This window comes from Osmerus mordax, chromosome 6 (genome assembly GCF_038355195.1).
Source record: "Osmerus mordax isolate fOsmMor3 chromosome 6, fOsmMor3.pri, whole genome shotgun sequence".
Lineage (NCBI taxonomy): Eukaryota > Metazoa > Chordata > Actinopteri > Osmeriformes > Osmeridae > Osmerus > Osmerus mordax.
This window is the reverse complement of record NC_090055.1, coordinates 18,975,993-18,994,341: the sequence shown is the minus strand read 5'-3', so window position 1 is coordinate 18,994,341 and position 18,349 is coordinate 18,975,993. Positions and strand designations below refer to the sequence as shown.

General features: G+C 46.2%; 3 protein-coding genes across 5 annotated transcripts in view; all 3 read right to left on the bottom strand.

The window, feature by feature from the left end:
- hace1 (HECT domain and ankyrin repeat containing E3 ubiquitin protein ligase 1) overlaps nucleotides 1-2,906 on the bottom strand; it is an 8,016-nt gene extending 5,110 nt beyond the window's left edge. Inside the window, 5 exon segments of the mRNA XM_067238130.1 lie at nucleotides 1,713-1,804; nucleotides 1,807-1,819; nucleotides 1,982-2,071; nucleotides 2,152-2,206; nucleotides 2,684-2,906. Coding sequence (XP_067094231.1) covers nucleotides 1,713-1,804; nucleotides 1,807-1,819; nucleotides 1,982-2,071; nucleotides 2,152-2,206; nucleotides 2,684-2,774 — 341 coding nt within the window. The 5' untranslated portion in view covers nucleotides 2,775-2,906.
- A 291-nt stretch (nucleotides 2,907-3,197) lies between these two features.
- Nucleotides 3,198-11,428, bottom strand: bves (blood vessel epicardial substance). Of its 3 annotated transcripts, none has more exons than XM_067238951.1 (9): nucleotides 11,314-11,428; nucleotides 10,193-10,437; nucleotides 9,633-9,757; nucleotides 8,003-8,190; nucleotides 7,648-7,756; nucleotides 7,062-7,229; nucleotides 5,613-5,754; nucleotides 4,146-4,303; nucleotides 3,198-3,936 (listed from the first exon to the last, which is right to left on the bottom strand). In XM_067238951.1, the coding sequence occupies exons 2-8, from the start codon at nucleotides 10,419-10,421 to the stop codon at nucleotides 4,173-4,175; spliced, it is 1,092 nt and encodes a 363-aa protein (XP_067095052.1). In that variant the 5' UTR covers nucleotides 10,422-10,437; nucleotides 11,314-11,428; the 3' UTR covers nucleotides 3,198-3,936; nucleotides 4,146-4,172. The 3 variants fall into 3 exon arrangements, with proteins under 3 accessions (XP_067095052.1, XP_067095051.1, XP_067095050.1); XM_067238950.1 differs by adding an exon at nucleotides 10,534-10,580 and having other exon boundaries at nucleotides 3,198-4,303; nucleotides 11,314-11,410; XM_067238949.1 differs by having other exon boundaries at nucleotides 3,198-4,303.
- A 558-nt stretch (nucleotides 11,429-11,986) lies between these two features.
- Nucleotides 11,987-13,538, bottom strand: popdc3 (popeye domain containing 3). The gene is made up of 3 exons (XM_067238952.1): nucleotides 12,916-13,538; nucleotides 12,718-12,826; nucleotides 11,987-12,591 (listed from the first exon to the last, which is right to left on the bottom strand). Exons 1-3 carry the CDS (start codon nucleotides 13,416-13,418, stop codon nucleotides 12,328-12,330), a joined length of 876 nt encoding a protein of 291 aa, XP_067095053.1. The 5' UTR covers nucleotides 13,419-13,538; the 3' UTR covers nucleotides 11,987-12,327.
- Between the last annotated feature and the right edge of the window lie 4,811 nt (nucleotides 13,539-18,349).

Here is an 18,349-nt window from a genome sequence, read left to right as displayed (position 1 = left end):
TCACCATCATCATCCTCATCATCACCACAACCATCATCCTCATCATCATCACCATCAGCATCATCATCACCATCACCCTCATCATCATCACCCACCATCATCACCCTCATCATCATCACCACCATCATCATCATCACCATCACCACACACCACCACCATAATCCTCATCATCACCATCATCCTCATCCTCATCATTATTACTACTGTCATCATCACCACCACCATCATCATCCTCATCATTATTACCACTGTGTCATCATCACCACCACCATCATCATCTCATCATTATTACTACTGTCATCACCACCACCACCATCATTCATCCTCATCATTATTACTACTGTCATCACCACCACCACCATCATCATCCTCATCATTATTACTACTGTCATCACCACCACCACCATCATCATCCTCATCATTATTACTACTGTCATCATCACCACCACCATCATCATCCTCATCATTATTACCACTGTCATCATCACCACCACCATCATCATCCTCATCATTATTACTACTGTCATCACCACCACCACCATCATCATCCTCATCATCACCACCACCTAGGGCTGGGTGATATTTTTTTTTAATGGATTTATGGAAGTAATGACTTCCCTCAATAAAGATATCGTAAGATTAATTCATTTTCAATAATATCGATAATGTCGATAGAGAATAATTAGGAACAGCAGTCCATTTAATTTCTGTGATGCAGCAGGGAAGTTGCGGAGAAATGGTATCCTCACGCTCACTAAAATACACTGAGCACCTCAAGTGGAGTAGCTAATGTTAACCGCGGAAAATTAGTCTTATTGCGAAAACAGTGACAGCGATAGCCATGGCGAGGGAGCAACTTCCAATGAAGAAAGGATTGATAAAAAGGATTTGTCTTCAGTTATTTGGAAGTGGTTTGGCTTTTTGAAATCCGACAAAGAGTAGAGCAATGTTCGTTGCAAATTGTGTAGTAAACAAACAGGTGGCTATAAGTCTGGTAATACGACAAACCTTTTTTACCACCTGAAGCAATATAACTCGTTGGAACATGCAGAACGTGTGAGTTTACGCCAAGGTATTGATACATTTACATTTAGTCATTTAGCAGACGCTCTTATCCAGAGCGACTTACAGTAAGTACAGGGACATTCCCTCGAGGCAAGTAGGGTGAAGTGCCTTGCCCAAGGACACAACGTCATTTGACACGGCCGGGAATCGAACTGGCAACCTTCAGATTACTAGCCCGATTCCCTAACCTCTCAGCCACCTGACTCCCTAAATGATAAAATGCAAGATTTTAAAAAGCTTAAGTTACTTGACCCCAGGTACGTGCTCCTTGGCAGCAAACATTTCTCTCACACCGCGCTGCCTAAACTTTATGCCGAATTTAGGGAAAAAGTTGAGGAAGAGACTTATTTTGCTACTACTACAGATCTGTAGTCTATCGTCTTAATTATCGTTTTCGAATGGAAATATAAATATCTATAATTTTTTACCCATATCGCCCAGCCCCATCACCACCACCATCATCATCATCATTTTCATTACTACTGTCATCATCCTCACCGCCACAGTGCAGAGTGCAGTAAAGCTGAGTACAGTAGAGAAGAGCTGAGTAGCGTACAGTAGAATCGAGTACAGTACAATACAGTAGAGTAGAGTACAGTAGGGCCAGGTGCAGTACAGTAGAGTGGGGTACAGTAGAGATAGCCTACCCGTTCCTGGCGGCGAGGTGGAGAGGCGTGCAGCCTGAGATGTCCTGGTAGTTAGGACTAGCTCCTCTCTTCAGCAGCAGCACAAGACACTCCCCACTGATCCACAGCTACACACACGGACACACACACAAGCACACACACACAAGCACACACACACACGTACACAGACGTACACAAACACGTACACACACAATAAAGCCTCGAGTTTAGGAACTGTTGTTCTGTTGTTGTTTACTTCAAAACTGACCAATCAGGAACTACCCTCTTACTTGGCAGCAATATGTAGCAGACTCCTCTTCACTCGTCCAAAAGCGTAGTTCACATCAAACTTGGAATTCAGCAGGAGCTCTGACACTGATCTGGAAGGGAAGTAGAGATGGGCTTGAGATTGGAGGTGGGTGTGGAGTTACCGGACACAGTGTTGGTGTGCCCCACATACCTGTGTTGGTCAGCCATCACCATGGGCATAAGTGTGTACACGGCGGTCTCATTGTCTGGTACAAACCGACAGGAAGGGAAGGCATTAGCACACATATTTGACTGGCTACAACACTTCCTTGACAACTCTGTTATCACAGGAGGTCCTTGTCAAGCTGCCCATTACACAACGCAGCCCCTCCCGTTTTACACAAAAGCATCCGGGCCACAACATTCCGTCCCAGTGTTTAACACACAGTGGCTTCGCGGTCACATCGTTCACCATTACACTCCATGACATCTCAGTTTCGTAACTTTAGCCTATGAGCTAACCATACAGTTTCGTTTCCCGTCTATCCAGGCTCTCCCAGTGTCTCTTCCTCTATGATGACAGCGGTGTCCGCCTTTTTATTGACTGGACACGCGGCATCAACAACTCACGTCCCAAACCCATACCGTTCTTAACGGCAACGGGAGTCAAATTAATGTTCGCAGGAAATCGAGATCAGTGTTGTTCATCGCCTGACCATCTAAGTCCTTTGACGGTTGCCTACCTTCCGGGAGTTCTACGGTCCTAGCACGACGAAGGGAGCGCGTCAGCCTGTTCAGCTGCACGTTTAGCTGCTCCATCGCCCGTTCCATCATATGTGTACAATCTACCGGAAAGAAACGAGGATTGAAACCTCGAGAGCACTTATTTGTCCTCTACGTATAAGCTTCGAATGGGGGTGTCGTCCATCGAGCTGCCGAATGCGGAATTTATTCAATACTGGACACCGAACCCCACACACCTCTCCTCTCCCTCTGATTCATTCAGCATTCCTTGTATGGTGGTTGCATTTCTTCCTGTTTTTATGACGCGCACGGACAGTGTGCTCCCGACTGGGTACTGTAGTTTGAGAAGGTGGGTAATTATTGTGGCCGCTAGGTGACGCTATTGCACAACACATTCAAGCACACAGGTCGACTCTCCGTCGGAGCACCGATTTCTAAATGTAGTGGGCCTACCAGCGTCTGGTATTTTTTATTTAATTTAAGATAAATATGTCAAAAAAGGTTGTCTTGGAATCATAAAGAAACAATTTATTTTCAAAGTGTTGCTTCCGTGTAATCAATATAACATAAGAACTGATCCCAAGCCAGTGTGCCTGTTGCAGTAGCAGTGGGAAGCAGCAGAACATTCATAACTCAGTGCAGATAAAACACACAATGCAGCAGTTCCAAACAATAAATACAACAACTCCAAAAAAGATTAATCCCACAGAAAATACATTAACAGGAAAGATGTGGGCGTGACACTAAGAATGTCTAAGCAGTGAAACACTTTATATCACTTATTGAATATTTAGGCAAACACACTTACACTAGTCAAACTTGAACAACCATTCAATCTTAGTAAGCTGTTTCTGTTGACCACATCAAAAATGTGATGAGATGTCTAAAGGAACCATTAGGTTTTCCAGAAATCGATGTCCGTTTTTGTGAAGTCCTTCATTAGGGTGAGTTGAGGGACTCTTCCAGGGTGAGGCAGGTGGAGACAGGGATATGGTTCCCAGGTCAGGGTGGAGACAGGGACAGGGTTCCAGGTGAGGGTGGAGACAGAGATAGGGTTCCAAGTGAGGGTGTAGACAGGGACAGGGTTCCAGGTGAGGGTGGAGACAGGGACAGGGTTCCAGGTGAGGGTGGAGACAGGGTTCCAGGTGAGGGTGGAGACAGGGACAGGGTTCCAGGTGAGGGTGGAGACAGGGTTCCAGGTGAGGGTGGAGACAGGGTTCCAGGTGAGGGTGGAGAGGGGATAGGGTTCCAGGTGAAGGTGGAGAGGGGATAGGGTTCCAGGTGAGGGTGGAGACAGGGATAGGGTTCCAGGTGAAGGTGGAGAGAGGGATAGGGTTCCAAGTGAGGGTGGAGACAGGGATAGGGTTCCAGGTGAGGATGGAGAGAGGGATAGGGTTCCAGGTGAGGGTGGAGACAGGGATAGGGTTCCAGGTGAGGGTGGAGAGAGGGACAGGGTTCCAGGTGAGGGTGGAGACAGGGACAGGCCTGCTACACCTCCTCTGGGGCCGTCCTGGGGATGTAGCGGGAGTTGGAGGAACAATCCGTCTCAAAGACGTCGTCCTCCATGTCCTCCTCGATGGGTTTCATTTTCGCGGAGGCCTTGGTGGCGGGAGATCTCTCTGGAAAGAGTCGAGAAAGCTGCGATCAGATCGGAGAAGCTAGATGAACGTAAACAGAGCTGTGAACGTTTTGTGGGCTGAGGTTGTCATCACAAACCTCCACTCTGACCCTCAGCACAGTGTGGTCCCTGTGTAAGTTACCATATACAGGATATACGACAGTGTGCGATGTTACTACAACCACATGAATTCACACATATGTTCGAACAACATTTAACACGTTGTGCATACAGTTTTTATACTCAGCTGGAGAAGACTTTGTGAGATGGAATTAGCCGGAAGAACATGAAACATGACTATCTACTTAAACATGACATGAACACGACTTGAACATTAGATTTCTGGAAAAGCCCCAAGAGGGTTTGGGGGGTTTCCGAGACAGATTAGCGTCAGGCGCATGTTCCAGCATGTTCCTGCACAGCCAGGTGAAGGCTGCACAGACAAACCCTTCAACTCCGAACTCATTCCGATGTTACAGTAAAATCACAGGCCAGGTTACTATGGAAACACTATCTTTTTTAGAACAGGCAAAGGAGAAGAGGAGGAATTTTGGGGGTTAAACAATCTGGGGTCGGGTTTGAGGGAATTACTGAGGGTTGTTTAGTTTGAAAGGAAAACGGAATTGGGAAGGTGAATTCATGGAGGGGTATGGGGGGGTTCGGGGGGGGGGGGGGGGGTTTGGGGAGGGTATTGCGTGAGTTAAGGTAAAGGAGATGGTCTTACACCCCCGTCAGGGCATGGCGTGGTCTGAGAGGGTGGTCTGAGTCACAGCTGAAGGAGGGATAGGAGGAACAACATCAGACAAACGATACAACAACATCTAAATCCCTGCTCCTGCTAAGGTTACTATATTTACTATTTGTAGGTCGCTTTGGACAAAAACATCTGCTGGATGAATAAAACACAATGAAGAATAAGACGAATCAATTCAGGCAGTTGGCAAGGCATTCCATCCTTGTTACTGAAGAGCTCAAACATACTTTAGGTTTGCACTCCAACCCCAGTTGGAACTAAACTGATTTAGCTAGTTAAACGTGATTTGATTTTGACATTACTGTAACGTGTAGAACAGCAGGATTTTAGTGACGGTTAACATACTGGGTAGATGAGGAAGAGGAGGGTCATAATAAAGATGATGTTACATCCTACAACACAGCCTGTGACTGCACAGAGCCCACACAAAACACCAAACACTACCAAACAGAGAGAGAGAAAGAGAGAGAGACAGACAGACACACAGAGACAGAGAGAGAGGGAGAGAGAGAGAGGTATATAGAGAATCAGCTTGTTGAGAGGTGGAGAAACTTACGGAGCGAGGACCCAGCAGAGCCGCCTCTCAGGATCTGGTTGAGCACGTCGTCCGTGTCGCTGGTGCTGGCCAGGCTGTTTCTCATCTGCGTCATGGACAGCTGAGAGCACAGGCTGGGCTGACGATCCATCTGCTTCACCGCCTGGCGAGGGACCATCGACATCATCCTCATCAAAATCATCATCAACATCATCACCATCACCATCATCCTCATCCTCATCATCAAAATCATCATCAACATCATCACCATCATCCTCATCAAAATCATCATCGACATCATCCTCATCAAAATCATCATCAACATCATCACCATCATCCTCATCATCCTCATCAAAATCATCATCAACATCATCACCATCATCCTCATCCTCATCATCAAAATCATCATCAACATCATCACCATCACCATCACCCTCATCAAAATCATCATCGACATCATCCTCATCAAAATCATCATCAACATCATCACCATCACCATCATCCTCATCAAAATCCCCATCACCATCATCCTCATCAAAATCATCATCAACATCATCACCATCATCCTCATCAAAATCATCATCGACATCATCCTCATCATCCTCATCAAAATCATCATCGACATCATCACCATCACCATCATCCTCATCAAAATCATCATCGACATCATCACCATCACCATCATCCTCATCAAAATCATCATCGACATCATCACCATCACCATCATCCTCATCAAAATCATCATCGACATCATCACCATCACCATCATCCTCATCAAAATCATCATCGACATCATCACCATCACCATCATCCTCATCAAAATCATCATCGACATCATCACCATCACCATCATCCTCATCAAAATCATCATCGACATCATCACCATCACCATCATCCTCATCAAAATCATCATCGACATCATCACCATCACCATCATCCTCATCAAAATCATCATCACCATCACCATCATCCTCATCATCCTCATCAAAATCATAAAAATCATCATCGACATCATCACCATCACCATCATCCTCATCATCCTCATCAAAATCATAAAAATCATCATCGACATCATCCTCATCATCCTCATCATCAAAATCATCATCCTCATCAAAATCATCATCGACATCATCATCAAAATCGTCATCGACATCACCATCCTCATCATCATTATCATCATCGTCCTCATCCTCATTATCATCGCTATCATCACCATTACTTTCATCATCATCCTCACCTTTACTATCATCATCATCATCATCCTCATCATCCTCAACAACTTTCTTATCGTCATCAATGACTTCCTCCTAATCATAATTATAATTCCTTGCATCCCATTGAAACTTTCTATCAGCATTAAGAAATTCATCGTCATCACCATCCTCATCATCCTCATCATCCTCACTATTAAATGTCTAAGGCAACTGTGTTGAGGGAAGCATGGGTGTTGGACATCCGTTCTAGACCCACCTTGTCACTGAGTGTTGGGTCGTTGAGAGAGTAGAGTTTGTTGGTGATGTCTTTGCCTATGAGATACTTGAACACCTCGTTCAGGAAGGAGTCAGACTCCAGGAAGTAGGTGAGTCTCTCCCTGGACCAGCACAGGAACTTACAGTTCTCCTCCGCCATGATGGTCACCTGTCAATCATTCAGCCGACCCAGGTCGTCAAGACAACAGACAAACTCTGGTCCATACACCACTTGTGCGGCACTGCATGTTTGTTGCGCCAAGATGGAAAAAAACTACATTTGAAATGTCGTAAATGGAGTCAGTTGGCCGAGCGGTGAGGGAGTCGGGCTAGTAATCCGAAGGTTGCCAGTTCGATTCCCGGTCATGCCAACTGACGTTGTGTCCTTGGGCAAGGCACTTCACCCTACTTGCCTCGGGGGAATGTCCCTGTACTTACTGTAAGTCGCTCTGGATAAGAGCGTCTGCTAAATGACTAAATGTAAATGTAAATGACACAGCGTTATGGATCATCACAAAATGTTGATCCTGATCAAGACATTGTCTTCTCCACACTACATTTATACTTTAAAGACCTGCGTTTCTTACCTGGAACTTTTCCCCTCTGTTCACTTGGGTTGATCTGAACTCCGGGGAGTCGATGAAGGCGTTAGTGTAGATGTTGTGGAGGAAATGGCCCCTGTAGGATACTTTCATTCTGTCACAAACACAAACCAAACAGGCTTACGACCACAGCCAACAGCTCCCATCAGAACACAGAGCCTACATCTGTTTCCAGGGACAAGGAGCCTTATGACAGGAGGGAAGAGACTCTTATCCAAAAGGAGAGATCGCCTAAAACGATGTCAGATAGAAAGACAGCAGAAAATAAACCCTGAAAGCGAAATATTTTAACAAAGTCTTCAGCAGTGAGGGTTTTGGCTCGGGCGGGTCTGTGACATACTTTCCTTTGAGCAGGATGCTGAGGCGTTCGTCCACGGAGGTCTTGTCCTCGGCCGCGTACACCTGGCCCTTCTTCAGGGTCCGGATGGTGCAGAACTGCCCGGTGAGCCGCTGGAACAAGGCCTCGCGCACGTGGAGGGGCTCGAACATGCGCTTGTACACCGACCTCAACTCCCGGTCGATCTTGATCTGACCGGAAATACACAGGATGGGAACAGGCTTGTCGTAAGTCTTAGCTAGGCCTTAATAAGGCTGTTATAAGATGCTTATTAACATTCATATGTGTTCATAAGTAAAAGTGTTAATAATATTAGTGAGGGTTAGGGTCAGTGTTATTGTAAGATGAGATAAGCGCTAGTTAACAGGCAACAAGGCTTTTTTTAACATTAATATATGTTGATGAGACTTACTAACTTACTAAGGCCTTGTTACCTGTTAACTAACACTTATTACAAGGCCCTGGATCTAAAGTGTTTTGTAACGGTTTTGAGGAGAGCTAGGGCCGGTGGGATATGTGAGAGTGGAGGAGAGAAGCCACGGAACCAGATGGTGAATGTGCTGTTGCGTGCTGCAAATACAATCATGGAGAATTGGTCTCATTCTATTGCTCGGAGGAGGGCCCACGCACAATGAGAGGGTCCCCTGGTGTTTTCCTTGCATCCCAAAGACCTGCATCTCATCTAGCGAGGAGTGGCCCCTGGGAAAGAGCGAGTGGGAAAACTGACCTAAATATCCCATTGTGAGGCAGGGGACTGTTTAAGTAAGCTTACGGTTGCAACTATGAAGGCTTCCCCTGTCTGCACTCTAGGATATGTTGCACAGTATTCTGTTACCTTGCATAACACGCACATAGAACTATTTGTAACAGGTACAGGTTTGAGTTGATGAAGAAGGTAGGATGGGGGGATTTAAAAATGTATTTGGGGGGCATTTTTCATGCTTTAATGGATCAATGTGACAGGGAAGGCGAGAGAGAGAGAGAGAGAGAGAGAGAGAGAGAGAGAGAGAGAGAGAGACAGACAGACAGAGAGAGAGAGAGAGAGAGAGAGAGAGAGAGAGACGGAGAGAGAGAGAGAGAGAGAGAGAGAGAGAGAGAGAGAGAGAGAGAGAGAGAGAGAGAGAGAGAGAGAGAGAGAGAGAGAGAGAGAGAGAGAGAGAGAGACACACACAGAGAGAGAGAGAGACAGACAGAGAGAGAGAGAGAGACGGAGAGAGAGAGAGAGAGAGAGAGAGAGAGAGAGAGAGAGAGAGAGAGAGAGAGAGAGAGAGAGAGAGAGAGAGAGAGAGAGAGAGGGAGAGAGAGAAAGACAAGCAACAAAGGGCCCAGGCTGGATTCGAACCAGGGCCGCTGTGGTGAGGCCTCCGCCTGCACGGTGAGGCCTCCGCCTGCACGGTGAGGCCTCCGCCTGCACGGTGAGGCCTCCGCCTGCACGGTGAGGCCTCCGCCTGCACGGTGAGGCCTCCGCCTGCACGGTGAGGCCTCCGCCTGCACGGTGAGGCCTCCGCCTGCACGGTGAGGCCTCCGCCTGCACGGTGAGGCCTCCGCCTGCACGGTGAGGCCTCCGCCTGCACGGTGAGGCCTCCGCCTGCACGGTGAGGCCTCCGCCTGACCGTGCGGGTGAGGTACTCACTGGTCTGCGTTTGTACAGCAGGTAGAAGAAGTGCATGAAGTTCACGATCAGAAACACCACGTTCCACACCATCACGTCCAGGTTGCACCTGTACAGCGTTGCCCAGGCGATGAAGAGACAGCATCCTGCCAGGGACAGGAAGAGGAAGTGAAATGGGGCAAAGCAACACAGGTCGACTGTGTACAGTACTGGAACCCTGCTTGGGTTGCTGTCTAAGTAAATAACCTTGTTAACCTTATGTAGGTTTATAACTAGACTGGAAACAAATGTAGGTCATTTGGGGAGGGTATAGCTAAGTGGGTAGAGCATTTGACAGAGCACTTGACTGCAAATCAAGAGGTTGCAGGTTCCAATTACCCCCCTGAACTGTACGTCGCGTTGGATAAAAGCAGAAACAATTTTGAGGGGCTTACACTGCCATCACAGATGAAGATGACAAGACAAAGATGCACGTGTTAGATTTGGTCATAAACCCTCTAGCAACAAATTTTTCCCCCAGAGCCACTCTGCCCAAACGCCGCACGGCCGTCCGCCACCAGCAGGGGGCGGCCCAGACCCACCTGTCATCAGCAGGAAGCGCAGCAGGATCATGTGCAGGGTCAGGGTGGTGGGGATGACCAGCCCCACCAGCAGAGACAGGTTCCCCAGGTGGAAGAGCAAGTGATGGGCCTTCTCCCACTCCTCACAGGAGGTGACGTTGACCTCCATCACTCCCAGGCCCTCCCCTGGGGAGGTAAGGGGGGCCAGGGAGGTGAAGAGGAGGGTGGAGATGGTGGAGGGTGTCGTCATCCTGAAGCAGGGTTACCTACACACCGATTGAGGAGAGGGTGGGGTTCAGGGAGGAGTTGGTGTTAATTATCGGTTGAAATTCATTGGTTAAGCTCAATTATGTTAAACTTACTTAGAGCATCTGATTGCAAATGAAGAAGTGGCATATTTAATCCCCCTCTGTGGGTTGCATTGGATAAAAACGTCTGCCAATGAATATTTTTGTATTTTGTAGCAGATGTAGGCTTGTGCAGTTGGTTGTCATTCAGTCAATATGTTGAATTATGTTGAGTTTGACCTTCACTAGTTTGTATATCTGACATATTTCGGATTTATTCTGCTTCAGTGAAGCTTGTGTTCTTTGTTGTAATGTTGTCTTTTGGAGAAGGGGGCTTAAACAAGATCAGACATTCAAAGCCACAAGCTAAATCATAGGATAAAATCTAAAACATATATTCTCATTGATCTCTGTGGGACTTAAATCAGGGATTATCTGCATGAACAAAATGCAAACACGAAGATGACCTTTACTGAAATGCCACTTGAGGAAAGACAGACAGAGAGAGAGAGAGAGAGAGAGAGAGAGAGAGAGAGAGAGAGAGAGAGAGAGAGAGAGAGAGAGAGAGAAAGGGAGAGAGAGAGAGATCTTAACTCCGCTTTGAAACGGGGATACAGAAACGAAAAACTGATATAGCTCTACTTTCGTGGTTTAAAATGTGAACATCAAATACAGCGTATGAGGTCATATCCTAGCCTGTAGCCTACATTTTGAGAAAGAAATTAGGTGGGCTGGTTAATCAAAGCTGGGATCCACAGTAGTCAAGGCGACTATAACGGCTACAACGTCTTTTAAACTGAAGGCTAACTTCTCTGACCATTTGCCAAACGGGAGAGAAAATTATGTTAAACTTACCTATCTGACAGGACTAAATCCAATGTGCTCGTTGATAATTATAAAAGAAACGAGAAGAAAAACAATGGTAAAGTTAGAATGAGGAGCTCTGTGCGTGCGTCCGCTCGTGCTGGGGGGCTGCACAGTGTGAGCCGCGCATTCCTGCGGGCTGACAGACATTGACTAAAATGGGCAAGAGGCGAACGGACAGTCGTCAACACCGTCGCTGCGCATCAGCAATAGCCGAGTCCTCCGACAGGGGGAGATAAAACAGCGGCTATAAGCGCGCTGTTTTCCTAAAACACCGTTTCAGTCTTCGGTCTTCCTATGCTGCTCTCGGAGAGCCTAAGCCATAGTTCATCTTCTAACATTTATGCAACCGATTGAACGGAATCCGGATGTAGGCCTATGCCTGTTTTACAAACGATGATTGCCTAAAGATGTAACTTCTTCTAAAAGCCTAAGTGTGGTCTGACTGTCTTAAATGAATGTAATTTATGGAGCTGCGGTGTTTTGTGAGTGCACTCTTGTCAACCATGACGTTTCCATGATGCGAAAAAAAAAAAGTCAAATATTGATGAGTTGCTCGAGCTCAAATCAGCACCACGGTCAGCGCTGCGCAAAAATGACGGACAATTACCTGAACTGCGCAGGGCTTAGGCTGTGTATTTTCAAAAGGAAAAAGTGACAGGTGTTAGATTTGTTAAAACACAATCAACTTTAATCCATTTACAATGTTCAGGCACAAAAACATACAGCCAATGGGCCTTGGCTGAACAGGTGCTGTTTGGGTGAAATGTTTCTGAAATCTCTCGCGAACACACTGACATGAACGCGCTCGCACGTAGACAACGGACACTGCCCAACATAATCCATAAAATGTTGCACAACAATGTCAGTTAAATACATTATAATCACATTGATAAAACGTCTAAGGGTGATGAACCATCAAAAGAGCCTACTGACAATATACAACAGACTAAAAACATTCAACAAGTTCGCTGATAGTCACGGGACAGCCAGCTACATCCGTCTTCACTGCTCTGCGACTTGCAGGAATGCAGCTGTTCGTTCTAATTCTGGACCCGGCACGTGACAGTAACTGGGTAACCGGAGATCAAACCGGATCCCGCCGCTGTCGAACGCCTTGTCGTTCAGGGAGTACAGCTTGTCCGCGATATCGTTCCGCACAACCAGAGCGAAGATCTTGGCTATGTAGCGATGTCTGGCAAACAACAGATACAGCTTCTTCCGCCTCCAAGCAATATACCTACACTGATTATCAGCGCGCAGCGTTACCTGAGATTAAGAGGGGAGAGAAAAGCCATAAAGCTTTTTCTTAACACTGACTCAAAACATTAGAGATTAAAGACAAAATGTCAGTATTTATAAAGAGGTTGATGTAGGCTGAAGGCAGTAGGTCACCTGGAAGATCCCTTCCTCTGAGGGTCTGAGTGAGTCCCATTCTGGAGAGTCGAGAAACTGGAAAGGATAGATGTAATGTAAAAATTCCCCGTTTACAGTCACTCGAATTCTGTGGATAAGACGGACAGAGTTATGATGAGATAAATACGTTTTTTTATATATATATGATAAATAACTGGAAGATAAAGTTAAGGGCACCTGCCGGACACGAGAACAGACAGCTTGTCGATGGACGTCTTTCCCTCCACGGCAAAGCAGTGGTCCTTTTCAATTGTATGGATGTCCCCTTCGCAACAAACGACAATCTTCCCAAAGTGGACCAGGGATACACCTAGTTTCTTGAACATGTAGTTGTACAGGTCTTGGAACTCTTTCTCGAAAGTAACTTTCCTTAACCGGTAGGCAACATGCACCACTTGACCAACGCACGCTGCGAAAAGAACAAAACTCCACAGAAAGGTGTCCGTGGTGCACGGGTCCGACCATGCCCAAATCGAGGAACAGAAGAAACCAACTGCCAAGAAACTATACAAGTAGAGAAGCCCGTAGAATCCACTTCCGCCCATGAATCCCAAAACAAGTAACATATTGGCAAGGTGGAAAACTGAAGTCTCGGGGCCCTCCGCCCATGCTGTGCAAACCGGGTGAGAAGCCAGTGTCCCCGATGTCAGGTTTTCTGCTTCGACAGCTATAGGCTCCATGTTTTACGCTCAGCGTAAAACAAGCTGGTAACCAAGCCTATAACCAAGATTTCAGAGAAAGAAGGTAAAGTGATGACAACGTTACTTAGAAGACTGAGGGGTGGAAACTAGAAACTAATTAGTGACGCGTCATTGACGAAAATGTCATCGCTCGCAGTTTGATCATATCTCCTCTTAAAATATGACCCACCGACTAGACGCTCAGCGCCCGCTTGGTCCTCAAGTCCAACGACTTACTTCACTATCCGGTGAAGATCCAAACATGCATTCAACAAACACCGTTTAACATTTAATATGACAATGAAACTGTATGTTTCATGGCTTTTTAAGGGAGCCTATGCGATTTTTGTTTGCATGGCACAAACATTTTTCAACGTATCTCCCAAAAAAATATTACGGATGGATGACTTTAATTTTAACCCTTGTGTTATCTTCGGGTCATTCTGACCCATCAGTCATTGTGACCCACCGTCGTATTGCGACAAATTTACCTCATACAAAAACAAAGTGAAGCATTTTCTTTTAACTGTCAGGCTGTCTCAGACCCCCCCCACATTGGAATGGTTAAAAGAAAATTATTTGTATTTGTTTTTGTATTGGGTAAAATTGGGTAAACACAACGATGGTTCGTTATGAACCTTTGGGTCATGTGACCCGAAGGCAGCACGAGGGTTAATGAGTTCTTAGAGGTCATTACATAAACTTAACCTTCAAGTAATGTCACCTCAAATAAAAGAACAACAACTATATAGGCTATCTAATCCCAGGGCATATAGATATCAGTGGACAAATCAGTGTGGTTGAAAATGAGGTGTGTGTGTGTGTGCTCATAAATCAGACCAGTCTTCTTCCAGCATGAAGCATGACCAGCATTGATCTTTCTAGGCTAAAATAACCAAATTTTCCCTGGTGATACCTGGCTGGTCAAGGTGACTTTGAGTGCCTGTAAGATGGGAACTAAAACCCAGCCCAGAGTGAAATATTTAGGGCAGCTGGCTGAGAGAGAACCCATGGGCACCAGTCCTACCATGTCAGACACAGAGCAGGTCCTCTGTCAGGTCCTCTCTCCCTCCCTCTCTCTCTTTTCCTCTTCCACTCTTTCTCTCTCTCCCTTTCTTTCCCTCTCCCACTTTCTGCCCCCCCTTTCTTTCTTCTCTCTCCCTCTCTCTCCCTCTCTCTTTGTCTATCTCTCCCTCTCTCTCTCCCTCTCTCTCTCCCTCTCTCTCTCTCTCTCTCTCTCTCTTTCTCTCCCACTCTCTTTCGCTCTCTCTCTTTCAGCTTGGCGTCTTGATTGTAACCTGGGGTTAAACCCCAGAGGATCGTGGGTAGCACCAGTAGAATGAGACCAGCCCCAGCTAAATGTGTTGAAACCCCAGTGAGATGAGAGAGGGGCGGTGTGTGTGTGCGTGTGGTTGCCTGCATGTGTGTCTGCTATTGACCAGTTGTAGTAAATACAGCAGGAATGTGGTGTGTCTGCCAGCCTGGGGGATCCTGCCAGCTATCCCAGGGTTATCAGACACCCAACGCCTCCTATAAATAGATACCTGTTTTTGCCATGGCCTGGTGAGGTGTACCTCTTTGCTTGTGTGTGTGTGTATGCCCACAATGATGACGAGAAATAAAAGAGAATGTCTGTCGGTGTGTGTGTGTGTGTGTTTTCTCCTGGAAAATAGAACCTCTTTCTCATTAATCTGGAGAGGGGGGGTCTAACTGGGGCATATTGTCAGACAACCTTGACAGAGTGAAGAAGGATACATCCCTTTTGGTTTTCCTCTGTCGGAAAGGGAGAGGGAGAGACAACGAAAGAGAGAGGGAGAGAAAGAAAGAGAGAGGGAGAGCCAATGAAAGAGAGGAAGATGGGCAGGACAAAGTGCCAATTAGCAGAAGCACATTGGTGAGCTGAATGTGTAGAAATGTGTGGTCATGACTCGGGTTAAAGGAAAGGACGTTAGACAGTACTGTTTCCTGTCATACTTCACTCCAGCATAGACGTGCAGAGAAGATATCCAGATCTTCATTGCTCCGTTATTTTTAGGGTGTCCCTTGATGCAATTCCTAGATTAACTAGTGAAACCATACACACACACACACACACACATACACTTGTAAAGTCTTGTGATGATCTCTCATTAGTCTGTATTAGATATGGCTATTAGCCAACACTGCATACCTCTTATGCTGAGATTCCATGTGCCAAGCTTTGGGAGTCCCAATGATGAATAGAATAATTTCCTCATTATCTGACAGGCGGGAACTAGAATTTTCTATGCCTGCCTTGATTGACCCCTGTTTCCTCATCACTGATGGGACCCATCTCCTGGCATACCAATGAACCTGGCTTGAGGCAAGGAGGCAACATGGCCCCACCTGTTTGTCTGCCTGCCTGCCTATCTATCTGTCTGCCTATCTGTCTGCCCTGCCCGTCTATATGCCTGTCTGCCTGCCGGTCTGTCTGTCTGCCTATCTGTCTATCTGCCTGTCTTTCTGCCTGCCTGTCTGTCGCTCTCCGGATGCTGGGTGACAGGCCTGCTGTACCTTGTTAGGGAACAGGGAGGAACAAGGGGGTTAGGGGAATGGGCTGGAACTGTATGTGTGTGTGTGTGTGTGGTGTGGGGGGTCAGGTGTCAGATGTAGGTGGGCTCTGGGGAGGCTGGAGGAAGCTGGAGGAGGCTGACTGAGCCAGGACTGAGGTTGGTAAAATGTGTCAAATTCACAGGGATATTGTTACATTTAGTCATTTAGCAGACGCTCTTATCCAGAGCGACTTACAGTAAGTACAGGGACATTCCCCCGAGGCAAGTAGGGTGAAGTGCCTTGCCCAAGGACACAACGTCATTTGGCACGGCCAGGAATCGAACCAGCGACATTCTGATTACTAGCCCGATTCTTTAACCGCTCAGCCACCTGACTCCCTGTTAAAGATCCTGTAAAGTGGACCTGGAAACGAGTTTTAAGTTCGCCACACCACAGAATAATGTGTTATTAACTACCCATCCAAATTCGAATGAAAAAATATCACCGACAAGTATGTTAAATTAGGCTTTGAAATCGTGAAAAAAATTGCAGTCTTCTCTGCTTGAGAGGGGGGGGGGGGGGGGGTGTCGCCTGAAGGAGCTGAAGCTCCGCCCCTCGCTGCATAGTGCCTACCTCCGACCCAGATAATGGACGCTATGTCAAGCCGAACAAAACCGTATAGAATTAGAATTTATTTGTTCAATGAGTGAAACATACAGATGCATATAAATGAAATGTTCCCCTGAGCTGTAACAGTAAAAATGGACACCAGAGACAGCAGACAGTGAGCTCTCCAACTAGGCTACTTCTAACACATTAGCTACCATTTCACCAAATTACCATCATTCTACACCGAGTAGCCTAATATCAATTTAGCGGTTTGCACTAACTCATAGCAGAGATACAGTACCTCTGGAAAAGTTATCTAGTATAATTATAACAAGCACACAGAACTGAGTGATGAACTGCTGGCGGAGGTGTATGGTCCAGGTGCGACCGGAGGAGGAACGGCCGGGAGGGCGATGCTCGGTACGGCTCCGCGCTGCAAGAGAAGCCGCGTGTCCGTGAACCCCGTCTGTCTCTGGAACTATCCGCTGTGAAATGGTCACTGCATTTAGTCATTTAGCAGACTCTCTTATCCACTGCAGAGGCTGTTGGAGTTTATCCGAAGCTTTCCATCAGCGTGGCTCTTCACAAAATCAATCCACCTATTTTTCCTTTCCTCATCAATAGGGAAATTAAATAGTGTTGCAGCGCAGCTGGAGTTCTTGCATCCAGGGAAGATGCAGTTGCGGCTGGTGGGAGACATCCTGAAGCTAGCTAGCTAGCTGATGTAGGCTACAATAACAGTACAGCAGGAGGAGCCATTCAGTGATCTGACGTAGATGGGGCGAAATGACGTAGATAGGGCATTTTTTGGCTCCGCCCATTAAAACCTGATCTGAAAACGGAAGAGAAACTGTTCTTCAGTTTAACTCCACATTTCAGTGTGACAAACTTTTAGCGCTTTGCACATGCTTTCAGGAACTCATTTCACACGTATATAATGTACTTAGAAGCAAAACATGGAATTTACTTTACAGGATCTTTACATTTACATTTAGTCATTTTAGTCATTTTTAACTAAAGAGGCGCTTTCAGCACAGGATCCTGAATATCACAGGATCACTAGAGAAACATATATTCAGAATAAGCTCATTATAAACTAAGGAGAAATAGGGCTGTGACATAACGGTCTTCTTCACAACATTTATCTTCTTCCGTCTGGCTTAGCCGGGTGTCTTAGAGGAGGTATGAGAGCTGAAAGTGGGGCAAGAGGTGTCCAATTTGCTGTCACCTTCAAAAAAAAAGAAAAAAAAGAAGTCCATTATTCCTTTCATTTCCTGCATCTGCGAGAATCTCTAGGGTGTCTTAATGGAGAGAGAACAGGCCATCCTCACTTTCTCACTCTACCGAGGGTCCGTGAGACCAGACACATCAGCACGGACAATCTGAGTCTGAGTCCGAATCTCAGAGGAAATGAATTGAGAGGCGTCGTTCGTCCCACAAAAGAGACCATGGAAAACACCCTCTCTCTTTTCATTCTGTTGGCATAATGAGAGAGGCTCCAGAAAGGGGGTTTTTATCTGACCTTTTTCTGTCTACCCAGGAGACGTCTTTTCTTCCTGATGAAACAGACACTCGAGTGCTTTTCTTTTTTTTATGAATTAGGAGAAAAGGTGAACATCCTTTTCTATGCTTCTGGACAAAACTCTCATTGTTACGGTCTGGGGGAGAGCACAGCCAAGGGCGACTGAACACACACACACACAAATACATCTTTGATCCAGTTACAAAACCCACACATCAGATCTGTTTATTAACATAATTATTCATGATCATGTATATGAGTGTTGGGCAGTGAAATCAGATTGCAG

Bases quoted from the DNA above. Each gene is read 5' to 3' on its own strand.
- bves (XM_067238949.1), bottom strand. From the start codon at position 10,421: ATGACGACACCCTCCACCATCTCCACCCTCCTCTTCACCTCCCTGGCC. The intron at 7,757-8,002 runs GTATGTCACAGA...TGTTTGTGACAG, and splicing joins AGCATCCTGCTCAAAGGAAA to AATGAAAGTATCCTACAGGG. The intron at 7,230-7,647 runs GTAAGAAACGCA...AATGATTGACAG, and splicing joins ACAGAGGGGAAAAGTTCCAG to GTGACCATCATGGCGGAGGA.
- popdc3 (XM_067238952.1), bottom strand. From the start codon at position 13,418: ATGGAGCCTATAGCTGTCGAAGCAGAAAACCTGACATCGGGGACACTG. The intron at 12,827-12,915 runs GTGCCCTTAACT...TCTTATCCACAG, and splicing joins TCTGTTCTCGTGTCCGGCAG to AATTCGAGTGACTGTAAACG. The intron at 12,592-12,717 runs GTGACCTACTGC...TCTTAATCTCAG, and splicing joins CAGAGGAAGGGATCTTCCAG to GTAACGCTGCGCGCTGATAA.